A 20,549-nucleotide genomic window follows, 5' to 3' on the forward strand; every position below is an offset into this window, starting at 1 on the left:
ATCTTTTGATTGCATGCTTGTTCTCTTTTCCCAATATCATACAAATCCTCTTTTCCTTAAGGTTCCGAACAACTTATTAACCTATCTGATAATGAAATAGAGACAAATAAATCTGTATAGATACCTTTCATGTGATTATTTTTGATTGACATTTTTGGTGTGTATGTTTGAGATAGTGGGTAAAAGGGGTAAATTGCTTAATTATATGCTGATTTTACGTTTATGGGTTTATTTTTTGATGTCTGTTTAAATGATTGGCAGTAAATGTTTTCTTTGCTTAGAAATTAGAAATATTGGGTTTATGTATGATGAATTTTGGATCTGCTTTTTCTGTTGCCAAAATAATGTAAATACTGAAATTGCATTTTTCTTTCTTCATTTTGCAGTAGTATTATTGATTCTACAGAATACAGCCAACCTCCAGGTTTCAGTGGCAGTTCTCAGGTAAATTATATATTTAATAGTATGTTTTAGAGGTACTGTGAGTATAATCACCCAAGTTGTAATATCATGGATTAGTTTACTGAAATGTCCTATCATAAAAATGTGCATTTCAAATACAGATCTTTGGCTTTCAGTGGACTTGGATAGCTCTGATGTATAATGGTAGAATCAGCTATTTAGTTATTGTCAATGATAAAGAGTTTCTTAAAATAAAATTATTTTTAACTTATGATAATATCAGACCGTTAGAGCAAGAAAACACTTCAGGAGAAAGTTATTGTTCGTCTTAGGGATATGGAATTTATAATCTATTAATTAATTATTCAGCATCATATTGAGAGCACTCTTTTTTTTTTTTTTTTTTTTTTTTTGCGGTGCTGAGTATTGAACCCAGGGCCTTGTGCTTGCAAGGCAAGCACTCTACCAACTGATCTATATCCCAGCCCCGCAGCATCATATTGAAACATTAAGATTTTTATATTTAGACTACAGGCTTGAGCAAAGTAGACACTTAGCTCATCTCTTTGAATTAATTATGATTGACTTTTGCTTTCTTCACCTTTGACTTGGATATGCTGATATTTGTCAAATCTTATATTTTGAGTTCTGACATGTTTTTTATATTTTTTATGTTGAAAATTTCAGATTTAGAGAAAGGTAACAAGAATATAAGAATAATTCCTTTATATCCTTCACATAGATTGTCCAGACAGTAACATTTTGTCACATTTGTTTTATCATTCTTATTCAGTCCCTCTTTTATGGAGATGTGCATGTAATTTTTTTTCTCTGGATTATTTGGGTAAGGCACAGGCATCTTTCTATTCCTTTATTCTTAAATACTTCAGTGTATATTTCCTTAAAAAAAGAATATTGTCTTACGAATGCAGTACTGTACAATTTTAAACTTTGAGAAGTTAGCATTGATACAGTACTATTATCTAATCCCTAAATCTTATTCATATTTAATGATTTATCCTAATATTCTTTTTGGTGACAGGAAAACAATATGAAATGTTTTTAATTAACATTCATTTGTATATTCACTTTATGTGATAAAATATTTCAGTTTTTCTAATGTGAAAAGAAGTTCTTTTGGTCACCTATCTTTTTTTCTTTCCCTAAACTTTGATGATCACTTCTATTACTTTTTATCATTTTTCGTGCCTACCTATATTACTTTTATTATTTTTGTGACTGTTCTGTATTTCCTGTATTGCCTTTATGTGCCTGCTTGCATTTGGTCAGTTTGTTTGCAGTAAATTCATAGATTGATTTGTATCTCTTTCCAACCATTAAAACATCAGATTTATGAATTTTTATAAGACATAATGGAATATTTCAGGAGAAATTTTAAAACCTTAAAATTAAATATACTATAAGAATTTAAGAGAGAAAAAGCAGTCCCTGAATCTGGAAACCAATTCGGCATTCATAGCCAGGCCTTTATGTTCTCCTTTTGAACATAATTTCACAGAACATCAACATCAGACTCAGTAATTCTGTGACTTTGATGAAGTGGAATGAAAAGATTACTCCATAAACTCATTTAGGCATATCAAAAAGTAAGGTCACTACAAACTACAAAAAGTACCAAACACACCCCAATCCTGAGTAGCATGAGTGATTGCTACCTCTTTACCAGTTACAATCTTAGCCTCACTGTTGTCTTCTGTCCTTCTAATTGAGACATTGTGATAATCATAGAGTTAACCCCACATGGCAGTATGCAGTCTAGAGCAAAGCCTCATTTCCTTGAACACTTCTCCAGATTATATAGTGCGTGCCTGAATTCTATAAGTTGTTTCCAATGCCCTCTTATTGAGACAACTCTTACTTAACCATAATGTGTTGTCTTTTTTGTAGTGAGCAGTAAATCAAACTTGTTCAACTGTGAGAGGGTTCGTCTTGATCTTGGACTAGGAAGCATTGGAAAACTGTAGACAGAGCAATAAGAAAAGATTTTCACTGTTACTGTTTATATAACATTGTTTAGGAACTGCCCGCAAATTCCATGACCAAGCAAAAAGTAAAAGTTGAATCTGGAGGAAAAAGACAAACATTAAGAATATAGGATGGTTGAACTTTGTGTTTTTTAACTTCACGATGGTGTGATAGCAGTATGCGTACAGTAGAAACCAGGCTTCAAAGTTTGAATTTAGACTTTTTCTTAGCTAGCCATATGCTGTACAACTCTTTCCTGTGATGCTGACCAGCAGCTGTAGCTCCCAGCTAGTTAAGCCATCAGAAGGGTAAACACCAATACTTTGCAGTATACTGTGGTGCTGATGTTCAGTGGGTAGATGTACTCAAAGCATTTTTACTTAAAATATTTTCATTTTATGCTTTATCAGGGCATAACTTTGTAGTAAGTGAAAAGAGCACTGTAGTGTTTTACAGAATATTAACATATTGTATAACTGCATTTACTCATATATGGTAAGTAACACTTCTGGTTCGAGACAGTACACTGAGGCAGTGTGTTAATATTTTTCTAATTTTCATCCACAAGAAACCCATTGATATATATCTATCCCTATTGATTTAAAAAACAAAAAGAGGGGCTGGGGAGATAGCTCAGTCGGTAGAGTGCTTGCCTTGCAAGCCCAAGGCCCTGGGTTCGATTCCCAGCATCCAAAAAGAGAAAACAAAACAAGATAAAACAAAAAAACCTTAAGGAAGAGCTGCCTAATCTATGAGTGCTGTATGCAGAGTAAATGCAGTCTTAGGGATTGTATAGTCACATGCCCTAGGAGAATCCAATCTTAGCATCTGGTAAAGAACAGGGTAGTTGCTGAGGAGTAAGTCCTGTTAGCATTTCTTTGGAATGAAATTGATGTGACACATTTAACTGTGGGTCTTACCTTTTGTGTCTAGCAGCTCTGTATGAGTTAAAACCAACGGATATTAAAAGAATTGAAACAGAGGAATAGTTGAGGATAAGTTTGGCAGATATAAGCTGAAGAACATAATAAAATCAAAACTGTGTTGACCAAAATAGAACTTAAGAATAAAATACAAAAGAAAGATATAATTTTTCACATTTATAAAAGATATATTTCCCCACAGTAGGAGTAGTACAGTTATCTATCAGTATTTGGTAGGGGCTTCATTTCAGAGGGGAGCACCCCTGCCCCTGCAGTAACAAAATCTGTAAATGCTCAAGTGTCTTACATAAAATGGGTAGTGTTTGATATAACCTATGTACAACCTCCTGTATAGTTGAAATCATCTTTAGGTTAACTTAAATACCTAATTCAGCATAACTGTTGTATAAATAGTTGTTACAATGTATTGTTTAGGGAATACTGACAAGAAAGAAGTATATATATGTTGGGTACAGATGCCCCTTTTTTCAGAATATTTTGTAAATGCAGATATAGAATTTGCTAATATGGGAGGCTGACTGTACCATGTGTCATGTTTTAAAGAATTGGAATTTGTAGGGAAAATCGTTAGAAAAGAATTTGGTAGCATTTATTTTACAGTTACTTTTATAGATACTTCATGTGTGTTAATATACCTTAATTTTCAGAACTACCCGTATAAGCATTATATTTTTAATTTTACCAAGAAGGAAACTAGAGCACCCAGAATTGAAGGAGGTTAACTGAAGTAGTATAAGTAGTAAGAGGAGGAAGGTTAGATTTTTAAACTAGGTATTATGACCTTTCTGTACTTTTAAATATTAATTTATTCAATGATTAGATTTTTTTTCAAGTGCCTGGTATTTATGAGGCTCTGTTGTAGGTTCTGAGGATACACCAAGGAACAGAAACAGAAGATATAAAAATCCCTGATGCAACTGAATTTCTAAGCTAGTTGGAAAGACACTAAGAATGAAAAGAGAGAGAGAGAGAAGTGAGGAGCAAGCCATCTAATTATCTTTGGGGAGAAGTTTTAGGCAGAAGGATAACAAGTAAATAAGCCCTAAGGTGGGACCAAGCCTAATGTAGTCCAGAAGTTCATTATGTCTGAAGAGGAGTGAACAAAGGAGAGAAAAGTAGAAGATATAGTAAAAAACATAAACAGAGATTACGTTGTAGCTTTCTTAGGCCATTCTGAGGTCTTTTTTTTTTTTTTTTTTTTTTTGAGTAAAACAAACTATAGTTAGTTTTGAAAAGTACTTGTCTCAACTTTTTATTTTTCATCAAAGGATCCACATTATTTACTCCTTAGAACATTTAGAAAAATGGATTGGTTCTAAAAGTTGGATAAATTGTATCATTTGTATTCTATGAATTAGAATATCAGATAATAAAACAACAAATAGAAACAGATCAACAGATAATTTGGAAGAGAGTAAAGACTTCTTGGAATACCTTTGTGTCAAAGACTCATTCCAGTTATAGATAAAAAATTCAAAAAACAATGCTAGTGAGAAAACATTACACATCAAAATTTATGAACTATAATCAGAATTATACCATAACTTTATAGCATTAAATGCTTTTGTTTTAGGTAAGAATGAAAATAAATGATGTAGGCATTCACCTCAAGAGACTACACTATCATGAGATGGTAAATATAGAAAACAAATTTAATAAAACCACAGAAATGCAACATAAATTGAAATTAGCTGTTGCAATGCAAAATAGATTAAAGTGCAGATGCATACTAATAAAAATAGAAGTGTTAATGAACTGTGTAATTTTAAAAAAATATAAAATATTAAAATTAAGCCAATTGTAGGACAATTTGGATAGACTAATAATCATGAGTGTTAATTAATTTGATTTGTTTCCAGTATAAGGATCCCAACAGTAATTTTTTAAGAGTGCAGAGATATGACCAACTGACTTTCAAGTTCTTTGGTTGAATGAATATTCAGAGGTTATTTTGATGACAGTATTTATCCAGTCAACTATTAAAATGTACTTAAAGACTGCAGTGCCAAAAGAAGCAAAATCAAAACTAAAAATCTGCAAAATGTAGTTAATAGTTTTAGTCCATGGTAAGGTGCTCATGCTGTAGTGCAGGGAAAGAAATATATGGTGTGTGACAGCTGGAAAACCTTTTGACAGAAGTTTGACTTCTTGTTTTATCACTTAACTGAAAGAGTCCGGATCAGCAAAATTATTAACAATCAAATTATAGGATTTAAAAGCAGAATAGCCCTCGGAATCAGACCAGAGACCCTGCATCTTATAGAAGAAAAAGTAGGTCCAAATCTTCAACTTGTTGGCTTAGGATCAGACTTCCTTAACAGGACTCCCATAGCACAAGAAATAAAAGCAAGAATCAACAACTGGGATAGATTCAAACTAAAAAGCTTTCTCTCAGCAAAGGAAACTATTAGCAATGTGAAGAGAGAGCCTACAGAGTGGGAGAATATCTTTGCCAACCATACTTCAGATAGAGCGCTAATTTCCAGAATCTATAAAGAACTCAAAAAACTCTACACCAAGAATACAAATAATCCAATCAACAAATGGGCTAAGGAAATGAACAGATACTTCACAGAAGAAGATGTACAAGTAATCAACAGATATATGAAAAAATGTTCAACATCCCTAGTAATAAGGGAATTGCAAATCAAAACTACCCTAAGATTTCATCTCACCCCAATTAGAATGGTGGTTATCAAGAACACAAGCAACAATAGGTGTTGGTGAGGATGTGGTGAAAAAGGAACACTCATACATTGCTGGTGGGGTTGCAAATTAGTGCAGCCACTCTGGAAAGCAGTATGGAGATTCCTCAGAAAGCTTGGAATGGAAACACCATTTGACCCAGCTATCCCACTCCTTGGCCTATACCCAAAGGACTTAAAATCAGCATACTACAGAGATACAGCCACATCAATGTTCATTGCTGCTCAATTCACCATAGCCAGATTGTGGAACCAACCTAGATGCCCTTCAATTGATGAATGGATAAACTGTGGCATATATATACAATGGAACATTACTCCGCAATAAAGGATGATAAAATTATGGCATTTGCAGGCAAATGGATGAAATTGGAGAATATCATGCTAAGTGAGATAAGCCAATCTCAAAAAACTAAAGGACGAATGATCTCGCTGATAAGAGGATGAGGACATATAATGGGGGGTGGGAGGGGTTAGCATTAGGTTTAGGGTTAGGTTTAGGGTTAGGGATAAGGAGAGCGGTAAGAATGAAGGAAAGAAGGACTGTATAGAGGGAAAAGAGGGGTGTGAGGGGTGGGGGAGAAGGGAAAAATATAATCAAACATCATTGCCCTATGTAAATGTATGATTACACAAATGGTATGCCTTGACTCCATGTACAAATAGAGAAACAACATGTATTCCATTTGTATACAATAATAAAAAAAAAAAAAAAGAAAGAAAGAAAAAAAAGCAGAATAGCTATAATAAAGGGCTACAAACAAAATTTAAACCCAAATTGGGAACGGTAGATAAGTGGCTTAATTGCTCTGAATTATAGAAAACTTATTTCATTCTTTTACTGAAAGTGCCAAACAAGGTAAAAACCATGGGGAAGGACAAGGTTAAAGAGATGAAAATGTTCAGCTCTCATATGAAATAATACTCAATTTCCCAAATAATACCAGCAAAATATGAAGTAATAGAAGGTACCAAAGAAGTCACCTAATAGTTGTGACTGAAATCAAATGGATGTTTCAGAATGGGAAACATAATCATGTATCACTTAAAGACCAGGATTTCTTCTGAAAACGTGTATCCTTAGGTGATTTCATCTCCATGTGGATGTCAGAGTGTACTTCATAGTCATTCCCCTTGGCCCCAGATGCAGTTAAGAGACATGCTCGCTAAACATGAGATGCTACGATTGCCATACAGTTTTACAGTAACCTTCCTCGTCTTTTTAATTTTAATAAGTAGGAGTACCTTCTAAAATGACTGTAAAAAGTTAGCATAGTGAATACATAAACCAGGAACATAGTAAATTACTTTCATTATCAAATATTGTGTACTATACATAATTGAATGTGGTACATTTTTGTGCAGCTGGCAGTGCAGTAGGTTTGCTTGCACTAGCATTATCACAAGCGTGTGAGTAATATGTTGCACTGTGATATTATGATGGCTATGGTCTTTAAGATGTTTCTAGGCAATAGAAATTTTTCTGCTCCATTTTGATCTTATGGGACCACTGTTGTTTATGTCATCTGTTGTTGGCCAAAATATCGTTATGTGACCTGTGAGTATTCTCTCACAGCGTAAGTGTATGTTTGCATGCGAGTGCATGGTATGTGTATATAGGAAGATGGGTGGGGTGGTAGGAGCAATGAGTTGATATTCTTCTAGGAAGACACTGGGTAGTATATACCTTTGGCAAATGCTGGAAACATTTGATTTGGTAATTGTGCATATAGGAATTATAAGGATGATTTTAAGTACTACAAAGGATTATATACTAGTATTAGTTATACAAGCAACAATTCTGGAATAAACAGCAAAACAGAACAGTTATAGAAGTTATCCTACAAATACAGGATGGATAACATTAAGAGACATGCTAAACATGCCATTTAATCAGACATTAAAAATAATATTTGATGGTTAAAATTGAATTGAAAAATTTATGTATGAAAACATCAAAACATACAGATTTTATATCAGTATTTTATGCTTTTGAATTTCTATATTTGCTTGTTGATTTTGCTTTAAATTTTTATATAATCAGTACAATTAACAAAATTAGGAAATTAGTATTGATAAAATATGAGAGAATTTTAAGTTTTTTGAAATTTAAATTTTAGTAGTTTTCTTACTACTGTTCTTTCTAGAAAAAGAAAAAAAAAATATTTGCTGGTCCAGGACATAATTCAGTTACATTTATTTGTCATGTATTTTTTATTTCCTCTGAACTGGTATAGTTTCTCAATCTTTCATTATGTTCACATTTTTGAAAACTATATTTTTAGGTTGTCCCTTTATGGTGTGTTTTAATGTCTTATATGACTGTGCCCTTCTGACCCCGTAGCTTGACCTTATCAGTGTTTTTCAGAGTATTCCTTCCTATTTGTATTTTCATATGAACATTAGTATTACCTTATTCAGGTTCATAAAGAAGTCTCTTGGTATTTTTATTGAAACTGCCTTTAACTTATAAATTATCATGAGGAAAATTGATTACTTTATGATTATTGAATTCAGTATAGGTTTGCTTATTCGTGTTTATTCCTAAATATTTTTGAATATTAGTTGAAAATTCACTTTAAAAATGTTTTAAAAATTACATTTCTTTTGAGTTAATTATAGATTTACATGCAGTTGTAAGAAACAATATGGAGAGATTCCCCAGGTACCTTTCACATCTCCCCAGTAATAACATGTTAACAACCTTGGAAAGCCATATATTTGCCCTACAGTGAGGGCAGAGAGTGGCAGCACATCATGGCTTGAGCTTATCTGTAAGCAAGCTTAAATAGGAGCAGAGAGAAAGTGACAGGAAGGGTAGGGCCAGTCTTGCTCCTTTTCTAGTAATCCTCTGGGAAGAACTGCAGGGGTCACCTGGGAACTACTTCACTTCACCAGTTCCCACCTCCCAAGGTTCTGCTACTCCCAGCAGCACAGTCTAGCCACACCTTTCATCACAGTGGACCATGGGGGCACTAACCTTATATTCAAACTAGAGCAGAGGACAAAAAGCAAATTGGGAAGTGTTTTCTTTTTCTGAAAGAGTCTGTACAAGATAAAGTGTTGTTTTTTCCTTGAATATTTGATAGAATTACTGAGTGAATCTGTGTGGACCTAGTGTTTTCTTTGTGGGGAAGCATTATGAAATGAATGAATTTTTCTTTATTAGAGGAATATTCACATTCTAATTTTTTTAATTTGTGACAGATTTGGTAGATTTTATTTTTTTAAGGCTTCTGAATAGCTGAGATTATGGGTATGTGGCACCATCCCTGGCTTTAGCTCTTGTCTTATAAGCATTTAAAGCTATAATTTTCCTATTTAAGCACTGATCTAGTTGTATCCTATGAATTTTGGTGTACTGTTTTTTATTATCCTTGAATTTAAAATATTTTCTAATTTGCTATATTATTTATTTTAGCTTTGACCCATGCTGCATAATTTAGAAATGTATCTTGTGATTTCCAAATATTTGGGTTTTTAAAAAAGTGAACTGTGGTCTGAAAGATACTTTTTATTATTTCAGTCTTATTAGGTTCATCAAGTCATTTTAATTCCCTGTGTAGTTTTTGTGAATACACTGTATACATTTGAAAATAATGTTTGTTTTATAGTCGTTGGGTTTACTAGTATGTGTATGTGTGTGTGTGTTAGGTCAAAGTAGTGGGTAGTTCGTACAGATCTTCTATTTAGTGCTTTTATTTTCTGAGAAGGATGTTAAATTTTTCTGTTGTCATTGCTTTAGTGTCTTTTTTTGATTCTGCATGTACAATTTATGTAGATGTAATATATGTAACAGTTACAGCACAAAGAATGCAAGGAATGGGAAGATAGGTATAGTTCTAAACCTCTAAAATTCTACATTTTAGATGAATTGTGCAAAATTAACTCAAGTTGGTTGGGACAGGTGTATATATGCAAGGATACAGATTTAAGCCAACTAATTTACAATTAATACAGTTCATTTTTATGCCCTTATTAAGGGCATTCTTTAGTGAAACTGACTTATAAATTGTATTTATGTATATATGATTTTTTAATGAAGTATTTTTTATTTTAATTTTTAAATTTTGTTCTAATTAGTTGTACATGGCAGTAGAATGCATGTACATCATGTACATTTTGATAGATCATACATACAGCGTAATCTCTTATTTTTCTGATTATACATATGGCAGGAACACATCAGTCATGCATGTACAGGAGGTAATAATGTGTTTCATTCTACTATCATTCCTTACCCCAGACCCCTTCCCCTCCTTTCACTCCTGTCTACTTAATATAAAGTAACTCTATTCTTCCCTTCCCCCCCCCCTCATTGTGAATTAGCTTCCACATATCAGAGAAAACATTCAGCCTTTGGTTTTTTTGGGTTTGGCTTATTTCACTTAACATGATATTCTCTAACTCCATCCATTTACCAGCAAATGCCAGAATTTCATTCTTCTTTAAAGCTGAGTAATATTCCATCATGTATATCACATTTTCTTTATCCATTCACCTGTTGAAGGGTGTCTAGGTTGGTTCCATAGTTTAACTCTTGTGAATTGAGCTGCTATAAACATTGATGTGGCTGTGTCACTGTAGTATGCTGATTTTAAGTCCTTTGGGTATAAACCGAGGAGTGGAATAACTGGGTCCCACTCCACCAATGGAATGGTGGTTCCATTCCAAGTTTTCTGAGGAATCTCCATAGTACTTTCCATAATGGTTTCGCCAATTCACATCCCTACCAGCAATGTATGAGTGTTCTTTTTTCTCACATCCTCACCAACATTTATTGTTGCTTTTATTCCTGATAGTTGCCATTCTGATTGGAGATGAAATATTAGAGTAGTTTTGATTTGCATTTCTCTAATTGCTAGAGATGTTGAACATTTTTTCATATATTTATTGATTGATTGTATATCTTCTGTGAAGTCTGTTCAGTTCCTTAGCCCACTTACTGATTGGGTTATTTGTTTTTTTGGTATAAGTTTTTTGAGTTCTTTATATATCCTAGAGATTAATGCTTCAGCTGAGGTGCATGTGGTAAAGATTATTTTCCCAAACTGTAGGCTGTCTCTCACATTATTGATTGTTTCTTTTGCTGAGAAGAAGCTTTTTAGTTTGAGTCCATCCTATTTATTGATTCTTGATTTAACTTCTTGCGCTTTAGTGGTCTTGTTAAGAAGGTCAGGTCTTAGGCCAACCTACTTTTTCTACTAGTAGTCGCAGGGTCTCTGTTCTAGTGCTTAAGTCTTTAATCCACAGTGAGTTGTTTTGCGCAGGGTTAGAGATCCTTTAATTTCATTTTGTTATGTGAAGTTTTCCATTTTTCCCAGCACCATTTGTTGAATAAGCTGTTTTTCTCCAGTGAATGCTTTTGGCACCTTTGACTAGTATGAGGTACCTTTGTTTCTGTGGGTTTGTCTGACCCTAATTGGACATGATGAAGATTTGGGCCTACTTTTTCTTCTTTTTGGTGCAAGGTCTCTGGTCTGTTTCCTAGGTCCTTGATCCATTTTGAGTTGAGTTTTGTGCAGGGTGAGAGATAGGGTTTTATTTTCATTTTGCTGCATATGAATTTCCAGTTATCCCAGCACCATTTGTTGGAAGAGGCTGTCTTTTCTTCATTGTATGTTTTTGGTACCTTTGTCTAGTATGAGATAACTGTATTTATGTGGGTTTGTCTCTGTCTTTTATTCTGTACCATTGGTCTACCTGTCTATTTTGGTACCAATATCATTCTATTTTTGTTACTATTGCTCTGTAGTATAGTTTAAGGTCTGGTATTGTGATACATCCTGTTTTGCTCTTCCTGCTAAGGATTGCTTTGGCTATTCTGGGTGTCTTGTTTTTCAAAATGAATTTCATGATTGCTTTCTCTATTTCTATGAGGTATGTCATTGGGATTTTAATGGGAATTGCATTGATGGCACCGTTGGTAGTAAGGTCATTTTGACAGTATTAATTCTGCCTATCCAGGAGCGTGGGAGGTCTTTTCATCTTCTAAGGTCTTCTTCAATTTCTTTTTTTAGTTTTCTGTAGTTTTTTCATTGTAGAGATCTTTCACCTTTTTTGTTAGATTGATTCTCAAGTATTTTATTTTATTTTTTTGAGGCAATTTGTGAATGGGGTATTGTTCTTTAGTTCTCTTTCAGTGGATTCATTATTGATGTATGGGAATGTATTTGACTTGTGGGTGTTGATTTTACATCCTGCTACTTTGCTGAATTCATTTATTAGTTCTAGAAGATTTTTGTTTTTTCCACAATCTAACAGCGCTGGGGATTCGAACCCGGGTCTCGAGCATGCGAGGTAGGCGCTCTATGTGATGGGCTACATTCGCCAGCACTCTAGAAGATTTTTGATGAATCTTTTTTGATCTTCCAAATATAGAATCATATCATCAGCAAATATTGATAGTTTGAGTTCTTCTCTACCTATTATTTGTATATCTTTAATCTCTTTCTTCTGTCTAATTGCTCTGGCTAGAGTTTCAAGGACTGTGGAATAAAAGTGGTGAAAGAAGGCATCCTTGTCTTGTTTCAGTTTTTAGAGGGCATGCTTTCAGTTTTTCTCTGTTTAGAATTATGTTGGCCTTGGGTTTAGCATATATGGCTTTTATATGTTGAGGTATATTCCTACTATTCCTACTATTTTTTTTTATTGTGGTAAAGAATATATTATCAACCAAGTGGTGTTTGTTGCCATTGCCTTTATCTGTGCTAAGAGACCAGCAGTTTTATACAGACCTTTGCCTTTACATCACAAATGTGCAGAAGCACATTGAAAATGGCAAATTACATCTTATTATTTTTATGAATATAGTTTTAACATCACAAGTGTTCTGACAAGATCTCGGAGAATTCCCAGTGCTCTATAACCACTCTTGGAAATCATATGACAATCTTTGTTATAAATACTACAGGTTTTTTCCTTTAAAGACATTCTTAAAATCTGTTTGTTCGAAAATATGTGCAGATGTTTAACAGTTAATTTGCATTAAAACTTACTATATAAATTATGATTACTAGTTTTTGATTAATATGTTAAATCAACCTGAGAAGGGGTATTTGTATGTTAGGAAATTTTTAAATTTCAGTTAATTGTACACTGTAAACTTCATTTGGAGTAAGGGGTCTCTTAGTGGAATTGACAGGGTATTTTCTATGGTAAAGTTATTTCTCTAATTATACAAACATTGATTTCATTCACCTCGTTGCTTTAATACTCTTGGCCACTATTTGAAATTAAGTATTTGAAATGGAATTTTCAGTTTTGAGTGTCTCTTTTCTATTTGTAGTTTTATTGCACTCAGCATTTTATTAAATATTTATTTTCCATGATTTATAGGGAACACTGAATGATATTTTTGTGTAATTGTTTAATTTGCTTTTTTGTCTCATATTATGCTTGTTTACTTTCTAGCATTTATTTGAGAATTCTTTTACTTTCTCCAGTGACCAAATAAGATATTTTTATATTCCTTTTTTGCTGTAGTGAACTTTAATTTTCTTTGAGTTTGGTAAGTATGGTTGTTTTTGAGTCAATCTAGATAGATGAACACAGTTGATGAACATTTTCTTTATATTTACATGTATCCTGAGATTATGTTCTGTCTGATAATTGGCCTTCTGAATTATCTACAACCAATTTGTATTCTCAAAACATTTATCTCTGAGTAGTTAGCACATTTGTGTTGTTTTATATTAATGTTATTTGTGTATTTTTTTGTGTGGTGCGTGATAATTAGCCTAATGTTGAATATTTATCAGCAATTATGAAGCAACCTAATTATGAATGGATTAGAAAGGAATTGCACTAGGTATTTTTAATAAATCCAAGAAAAACTAAGTATAAATATTGACAAAATAATTGTGAAGATAAATTTGCTGTAAAAACTGGAAGTCAGATATCTAACAACGTTGTTGACTAATTCTTGTTGATTTTATATGTTGTATTTCTGATGTTCTTATTATTCTCATCTTTGAAACTGTAGTGTCTTCTGTTTTTCCATCAAACTAATCACTTTTTTAAAAAGTCTCTAATTCTTCCTCCTAGAATTTGTAAAAAATAAGTTGATATATACAGAAGAATGTATTCATGAATTTGGAAGTTAGATGTGTAGCTATAATAAAACAAAAATTTTTTAAGTCAGTTATATTAATTACTAGAATATTAAACTGTGCAAGTCACCCATGTTCTCCTAACAAATTCCATTACCCTGTACAAATTCCATTACTCCATTGTCTCTCCAGAGGTGACCTCTTTTCTGATATTTGTTTACATGTTGAGTTTTTAAAAATCACTGCACGTGCAGACACGCATACACACATAAACACACACACTATTTTATTTGGTTTGGCTATATTTGAATTTTTGAAAATTATATTTTAGTAAGTCACTTTCAGAAATTCATTCCTGATGTCTGTAGCTATAGTTGATTCACTGCTATATAACTTTGCATTGTGTTAATATGCTACAGTTTATCAATTACCAAATCCAGGTACACTGATTTGTTTCTAGTGTTTTTGCTATTAAAGATATCATTGTATGCATCATCTAATAAACAGGTGCAGAGTTTCTCTAGACTTTGTAACTAGGAGAGGAAATGAGGGTCATCGGGTATAAAAATTGTATTTTGGGTTAATATCAAATTATTTTTCAAAGTGTTTTATCAATATAAAACTCCCATCACTTGGGCATATGAGTCTCAGTTTCTCCACATTCTTACCATTGATTAATACTGTTGAACTTATAAGTGTTTTTCTCTTTAATGATAATAAATGGAATATTATTGTGGTTTAAATTCATGTTATTCTTATTATTGTAAGACCACCTTTTTTTACTTTTATTGACCATTCATGTTTTATCTTGTATGAAATGACATCTTCTCATATCTAAAAACAATGTAAACCAAAACTCCTAAGGGTGGAGGATCTTTGAAATACCAGGGTATGTTGAGCTGATGTAGATTGTAGCAATCAGAAAAAGACCAGGTCCGGGGACAGGTATCTTATTAGGACCAGAGCTAAGAGAACTTTTCCACAATGAAAATTTTGGGAAGGAAAACATTGTTGTTGTTGTTGTTTGTTTGTTTTCTTTTCTTTTTTTTTCATTGACTATAGAGAAGAGGGTGTGGGGTTATGTGAAGAAACCTGGAGAACTTTGGGATAGGAGGGCAGCTCATAAGAAATAATTGTTGGTTCTGGATTGTTGGTACCTAGGGGGTTGGTATAAAATTGAGTGAAAAGTTTTATTGTGCTTCAGGAATATGAAAGGGTTGTTCCTTTCAGCCTAAAACCTGTTAACTGATTAACTTTTTCCATCTCCTTTTCCTTCTATCCTCTTGCCCGTGTATTTAAATTTAGGAATCTCAGAATTTTTCCCTAGTCAATCCCAATCATTTGTTCCTGTGTGCTGCAAGTTTCTTCTTAGACTTTGTTTCTTGTCTCGCCTTTTTAATGAATTTTGAGAAACAGAATTTCTTAATATCTTTGTCATAGAATATATAATTTTTATTGTCAGTGCTTTCTGTGTTTCAAGAAATTCTGCCTTGCCTCAAGATCATAAACATTATCCAGTAGCAGTACAAGGTCAGTTTTTGTAAAATATTTCATGTATGCTTAAGAGGAATAAATGTTCTTTTCATTGGGTGCAGTGTTTTTTGTGTATTCATTAAATCAGTCTTCTATATTTGACTGAACATATACGTTAGTGTTACGGTTACTGACCCAAGTCTGGATGCTCGTAGCACAGCAAATCTTGAGAGTGCTGAGGCAAAGAAGACAACTTTATTTGAAAAACTGGCTGACTGAGAAGATGGAGGATTCTTGTCCAGTGTCCACATTGGTGGGAGGCTAATATAGGGGTAGTTCAAGTAAGAGGTGATTGCAGACTGGTGGGCCAGGCCTTCTCATAGGTGGAGCTTTGCAGTCAGATGATCCTAATTGCCTGCTCAGGAGATACTTTTCAGCTTCACATATCTCCAGAACAAAGATCATTATTTTCTTGGGCTATTCTCATAACTGATCAGTTTTCCCATGTGCAGTTCTTTACATACTACACAGTGTACTGGCACATAGGAGTAGCTGCTCTGAGTCCCTCTTGCTGACCACCAAACTCATTGCCATGAGTCATGGTAATGAAGGAAAATATACTTCACTATCTATTGAGGGAGACAGGGTCAGTTTAGGTTAAACAGGAAGTTGGATACAAGACCTGACATTATTGCTCAGCTTTATCACTGCTGTCACCTCTCTGTTGATTTGGTCAGGTATATCTCCTGCTCGGGTGGTGGGTTTGGTAGTGTCTCTAGGTTTTTCTGCTTTATTGTTTTTGAAGCTATATTATGAATAGACCGGTATACCATTGTTGTTGAATTATTGTTTCTGCTATGCTGTAGTTGTTTCTAACCTTAGTAAGGTTTTCATCTTAAGTTTTTTGCCTAGTTAGTATTCTCTAGTTGTATTACTTTTCACTTTTGTTATTTCCAATTTTTCAGTTTTTTTGTATTTTGGATCTTTCTTTGACAGCACAGTTTTTTTTTTGAAATCTATCACTATTTTAATCAGTGAGTATTCTCATTTACATTTTTATGACTACTGATATAGTTTCACTCTTTTAACTCTTTATTCTTGCTGTTTTCTCATGTTTCTGTTTTTTTCTTTTTCTTTTATCTTTATCCTCCCTCATACAGCCCCACTACTGGTTTAAATGTTACCTATTCTATTACTATTCTTTTTTCACTGGAGGTGGTTTAAGGAGCTCCAGGTGAGGTGGACCTCAACTGAGGACAAGTAGGGTTCTTGGCAAACGAAGAAATGAATTTAAGGACATGTCAGAGGCACAGAGTGATTTATTTAGGAGAGCAGAGATACATTCAGGGGAGGGGGAGAGTGTAGCCCATTTCAAGATCAAAAAACTGCAACCCTTTGGTTTGAAATGTTAGTATTTATACAGGGACAGGAGCTAAACTAGTGGTGGGGAGTCAGGGCAGAGTTTTACAGTTTCATACTAGTTTTCCCTGTGTTTGTGCATCGCCTTCACATCATGTTAATTTTTTTTTTTTTTTTTTTTTTTTTTTTTGGATAACAAGGTCCAAGGAGGGAGAGGATTGCTCAGGAGTTGGTTGCTTGCTTCCGATGGTTCATAGGCATTAATGGATCCTTCTCTATTGAGACTCCATGTATCTTGCTTTTTCTGTATCCCCAAATTTCTTTCTCACTTTCAATAGATGTCCTTGAAATTTATTTACACTTACTTCTATACTTAGGATCTTAATTATTTTCCTGAATAATGTAAGCTCTAGAATACAAACTTTTATCACTCTCTTCTGACCCATAAATTATTATTTGGTATAATTTTTATCATATTTTTAAATCCCAAAATCTTAGATACTAAAATAAAAAAAAAATTTGAACCTCTTATTATGTTGCTAGTTTCCTTGTTTTCTTTTTAGTTTTGGTCTTAGTCCTGCCAGTTTGTGTTGTTATAGTTTTCAAGTATATATAATTCCAAAAATTTTATAGAAAGGACTCTATTGATAATAAGTTTTTTCATTCACATGAAGATATACTTTGTTTACATTGTTGCAAGATAGTTTTGTTAGATTCTGGGTTTTAGGATGGGGCTATTTTCTCTCACTTTTTGAAGAAAACACTGACTTTGCATTATAACTTTAGTCATTGCTATTGAAAAATATTGTGCTTCTTGTTCCTGTTATCTTCTGGTAATCTTATTTTAAGGTCTTACTTCGGCACTTGAACAAAAATACAGTTTTACCTTAGTGTGTCTAATGGTGGATTTAAAAAAATTATCCCTCTTGACAGGAATAATTTCTTATGTCAGAATTTGTATTCATTTTCTATTCTGGAAAATTCTCAACCATAAGCTCTTAAAATATTTCTTTAACTCATTTTGTCCCATCATCCCAGATTTGGAATGCTTATTAAAAACTTAAATGTAGTATGTAATATAATTTTATAATATGCAATTGTAATAAGAATATAGTTATAATGTAACAGTTGTGTTAATATATGTATAAGCTCTAGATTGTGATTTCCATCTATTTTAATGCACCTTGGCAATTTCACTGAAATTGAAAACATCTCTACTCTTAGAAAAATTTTTTTTTGTTTTGATATTTGTCCCCAGATAACTGTTGCCCCTCTTTTCTACTTACCCTGTACCTTTGTTATATTTCATTTACATCAGCTGTTTTGAGTTCAGCTTCTTGTTTATCTGTGTGGACATTTATCTTTCTTGTGAGTCAGGCAATATTTTAAAGTATAATTCTTCCCATTTCATTGATTTAGAGGAAGGTTGCACTGGAGTGTTTAAAGTAGTGCCCTGGTACTTCTTATGTTACACATTGGACATGATGGTATTAAGTTATGGATGAACTTGTGTCATCTAAGGATCTTATTATGTATCTTACGCCTGTGTCTGTTGATGTGCCATAAGACATGCAACAGGGAATGTATGTTTAGGATCATGGACCTTTGTTTCTGTTGTTGTTTGTTTTTTATGGAACTGGTGATTGAATTTAGGGCCTCACATGTGCTAGGCAAGTATTCTACTACTGAGCTATATCCTCAGCCTTTTTTTTTTTTTTTTTTTAAGTTCTTTTTTTAAGTTTTAGATAGACCTTGCTCAATTACTCAGGCTGATTGGTCTCAAACTTATGATTCTTCTGCCTAAGCCTCCCAAAAAGCTGAATTTACAGGCATGTGCCACCATTCCTTTGTTTTTATATGGCTTATATTCCAACATATTTCAAGCTTGTTGTCTTAGTCTGTGTCTGATTTTATTATTATATTCTGTTGCATTTTTCAAACTTGTTTTTAGATATACATGATAGTAGAGTCTATCTTGACATATTGTACATACATGGAATATAACTTATTCTAATTAGGATCCCATTCTTGTGGTTGTACATGATGTGCATTTACACTGGTCATATATTCATATATAAACATAAGAAAGTTATGTCCAATTCATTCTACTCCTATTCCCTTCCCTTCTTTCTCCTTTGTCTAATTAACTGAACTTCTTCCCCTCCCCACCTTTGTTGTGGGTTAGCTTCCACATATCAGCAAAAACATTCAACCTTTGGTTTGGGGGTTTGGCTTATTTCACTTAGCATGATGTCTCCAGATTCATCCATTTATTGGCAAATGTCACAAAGTCATTCTTCTTTATGACTGAGTAGTATTCCATTGTATGTATATGCCACAATTTCTTTATCCATTCCTCTGTTGAAGGGCACCTAGTTTAATTCCATAGCTTAGCTATTGTGAATTGAGCTATTATAAACATAATGTGACTGTAACACTGTAGTATGTTGATTTTAATTCCTTTGGATATATGCCGAGGAATGGGATAACTGGGTCAAATAGTGGTTCCATTCCTAATTTTTTGAGGAATCATCATACTGCTCTCCAGAGTGGTTACACAAATTTGCAGTCCCACCAGAATTGTATGAACGTGTACTTTTCTCCCACATCCTCACCAACATTTATTGTTATTTGTATTTCTTGATAATTTTCATTCTGACTGGCATGAGATGAAATCTTAGTGTAGTTTTACATTTGTCAAACTTTATCATGTTATTACTGCCTCCTAACATAATAATCAGTATTTATGTATTTCCTGAAGTCAAAAGCTGTTTTATAATTCAAAGGGTATAAGGCTGTCATATGGGAATAATGAAGAAGTAGTTAGCTGTCTATTTGATAATCATTTTCTAACAATTTCTGGATATTAAAAGTCCCCTAATTTTATATTTCAGAATGGCATCATAAGTATTGTCTTCATTTAAAATTGTTTTATCTTTTAATCATTCTCGATTAATTTGCTTCTTTCACTTTGAAAGAAAATTAGGAAAACGTGATCTGAGAACTATATAGATTTTTACCATTTGTCATCATTTTATTTTGATGAATTTTTGAAAGTAAATTTGTAAGCATTTGGGTGTTCTGTGTAGAAGAGGAGTATGGTGTGTTCTGAGTTACAGATCTCTTTTCTCATTACCTTAGACAAAGAAACAGCCTTGGTATAACAGCACATTAGCATCAAGACGAAAACGACTCACTGCTCATTTTGAAGACTTAGAGCAATGTTATTTTTCTACAAGGATGTCTCGTATCTCAGGTACATGCTTAGGAATTCTTTCATAATATAGCAAATACATGTTTCAGATCTGTTTCTAGATATTTTATGCAGAATTTATAGGAAGTCATAGTTGCAAAGCAAAAAATGTTTTGACATAGTCTCAGAATACTCTGGAGTTCTTAGAGATTTTGGAGAATATTGTTTTCCAATGGCAATTTTTGTCTGTTTGGAATTTTTAATCTTGACATTAAGTTATAAAGCTATGTAAAGTTACAAAATGGGTCATGACTATGTAACTAGTAAAAATCAGTTCCATTCAGTTGCCTTTTAGTCAATATTAATTAATTTCCAAATATGTCCTCTGTGCTAAGAATAAAAAGGTAAAAGAACTGCTCTTATTGTGAAGGGGTGT

General features: G+C 33.2%; 1 protein-coding gene across 3 annotated transcripts in view; it reads left to right on the forward strand.

The window, feature by feature from the left end:
• The window catches only part of Cop1 (COP1 E3 ubiquitin ligase), a 187,859-nt gene that overhangs the window by 64,154 nt on the left and 103,156 nt on the right, over window positions 1–20,549 (forward strand). For all 3 annotated transcript variants that reach the window (XM_047520152.1, XM_047520153.1, XM_047520154.1), the window contains 2 exons: window positions 387–444; window positions 20,062–20,176. In XM_047520152.1, the coding sequence (XP_047376108.1) occupies window positions 387–444; window positions 20,062–20,176 (173 nt within the window). The remainder of the gene's footprint in view (window positions 1–386; window positions 445–20,061; window positions 20,177–20,549) is intronic.

This window comes from Sciurus carolinensis, chromosome 12 (assembly GCF_902686445.1).
Source record: "Sciurus carolinensis chromosome 12, mSciCar1.2, whole genome shotgun sequence".
Taxonomy (NCBI): Eukaryota; Metazoa; Chordata; class Mammalia; order Rodentia; family Sciuridae; genus Sciurus; species Sciurus carolinensis.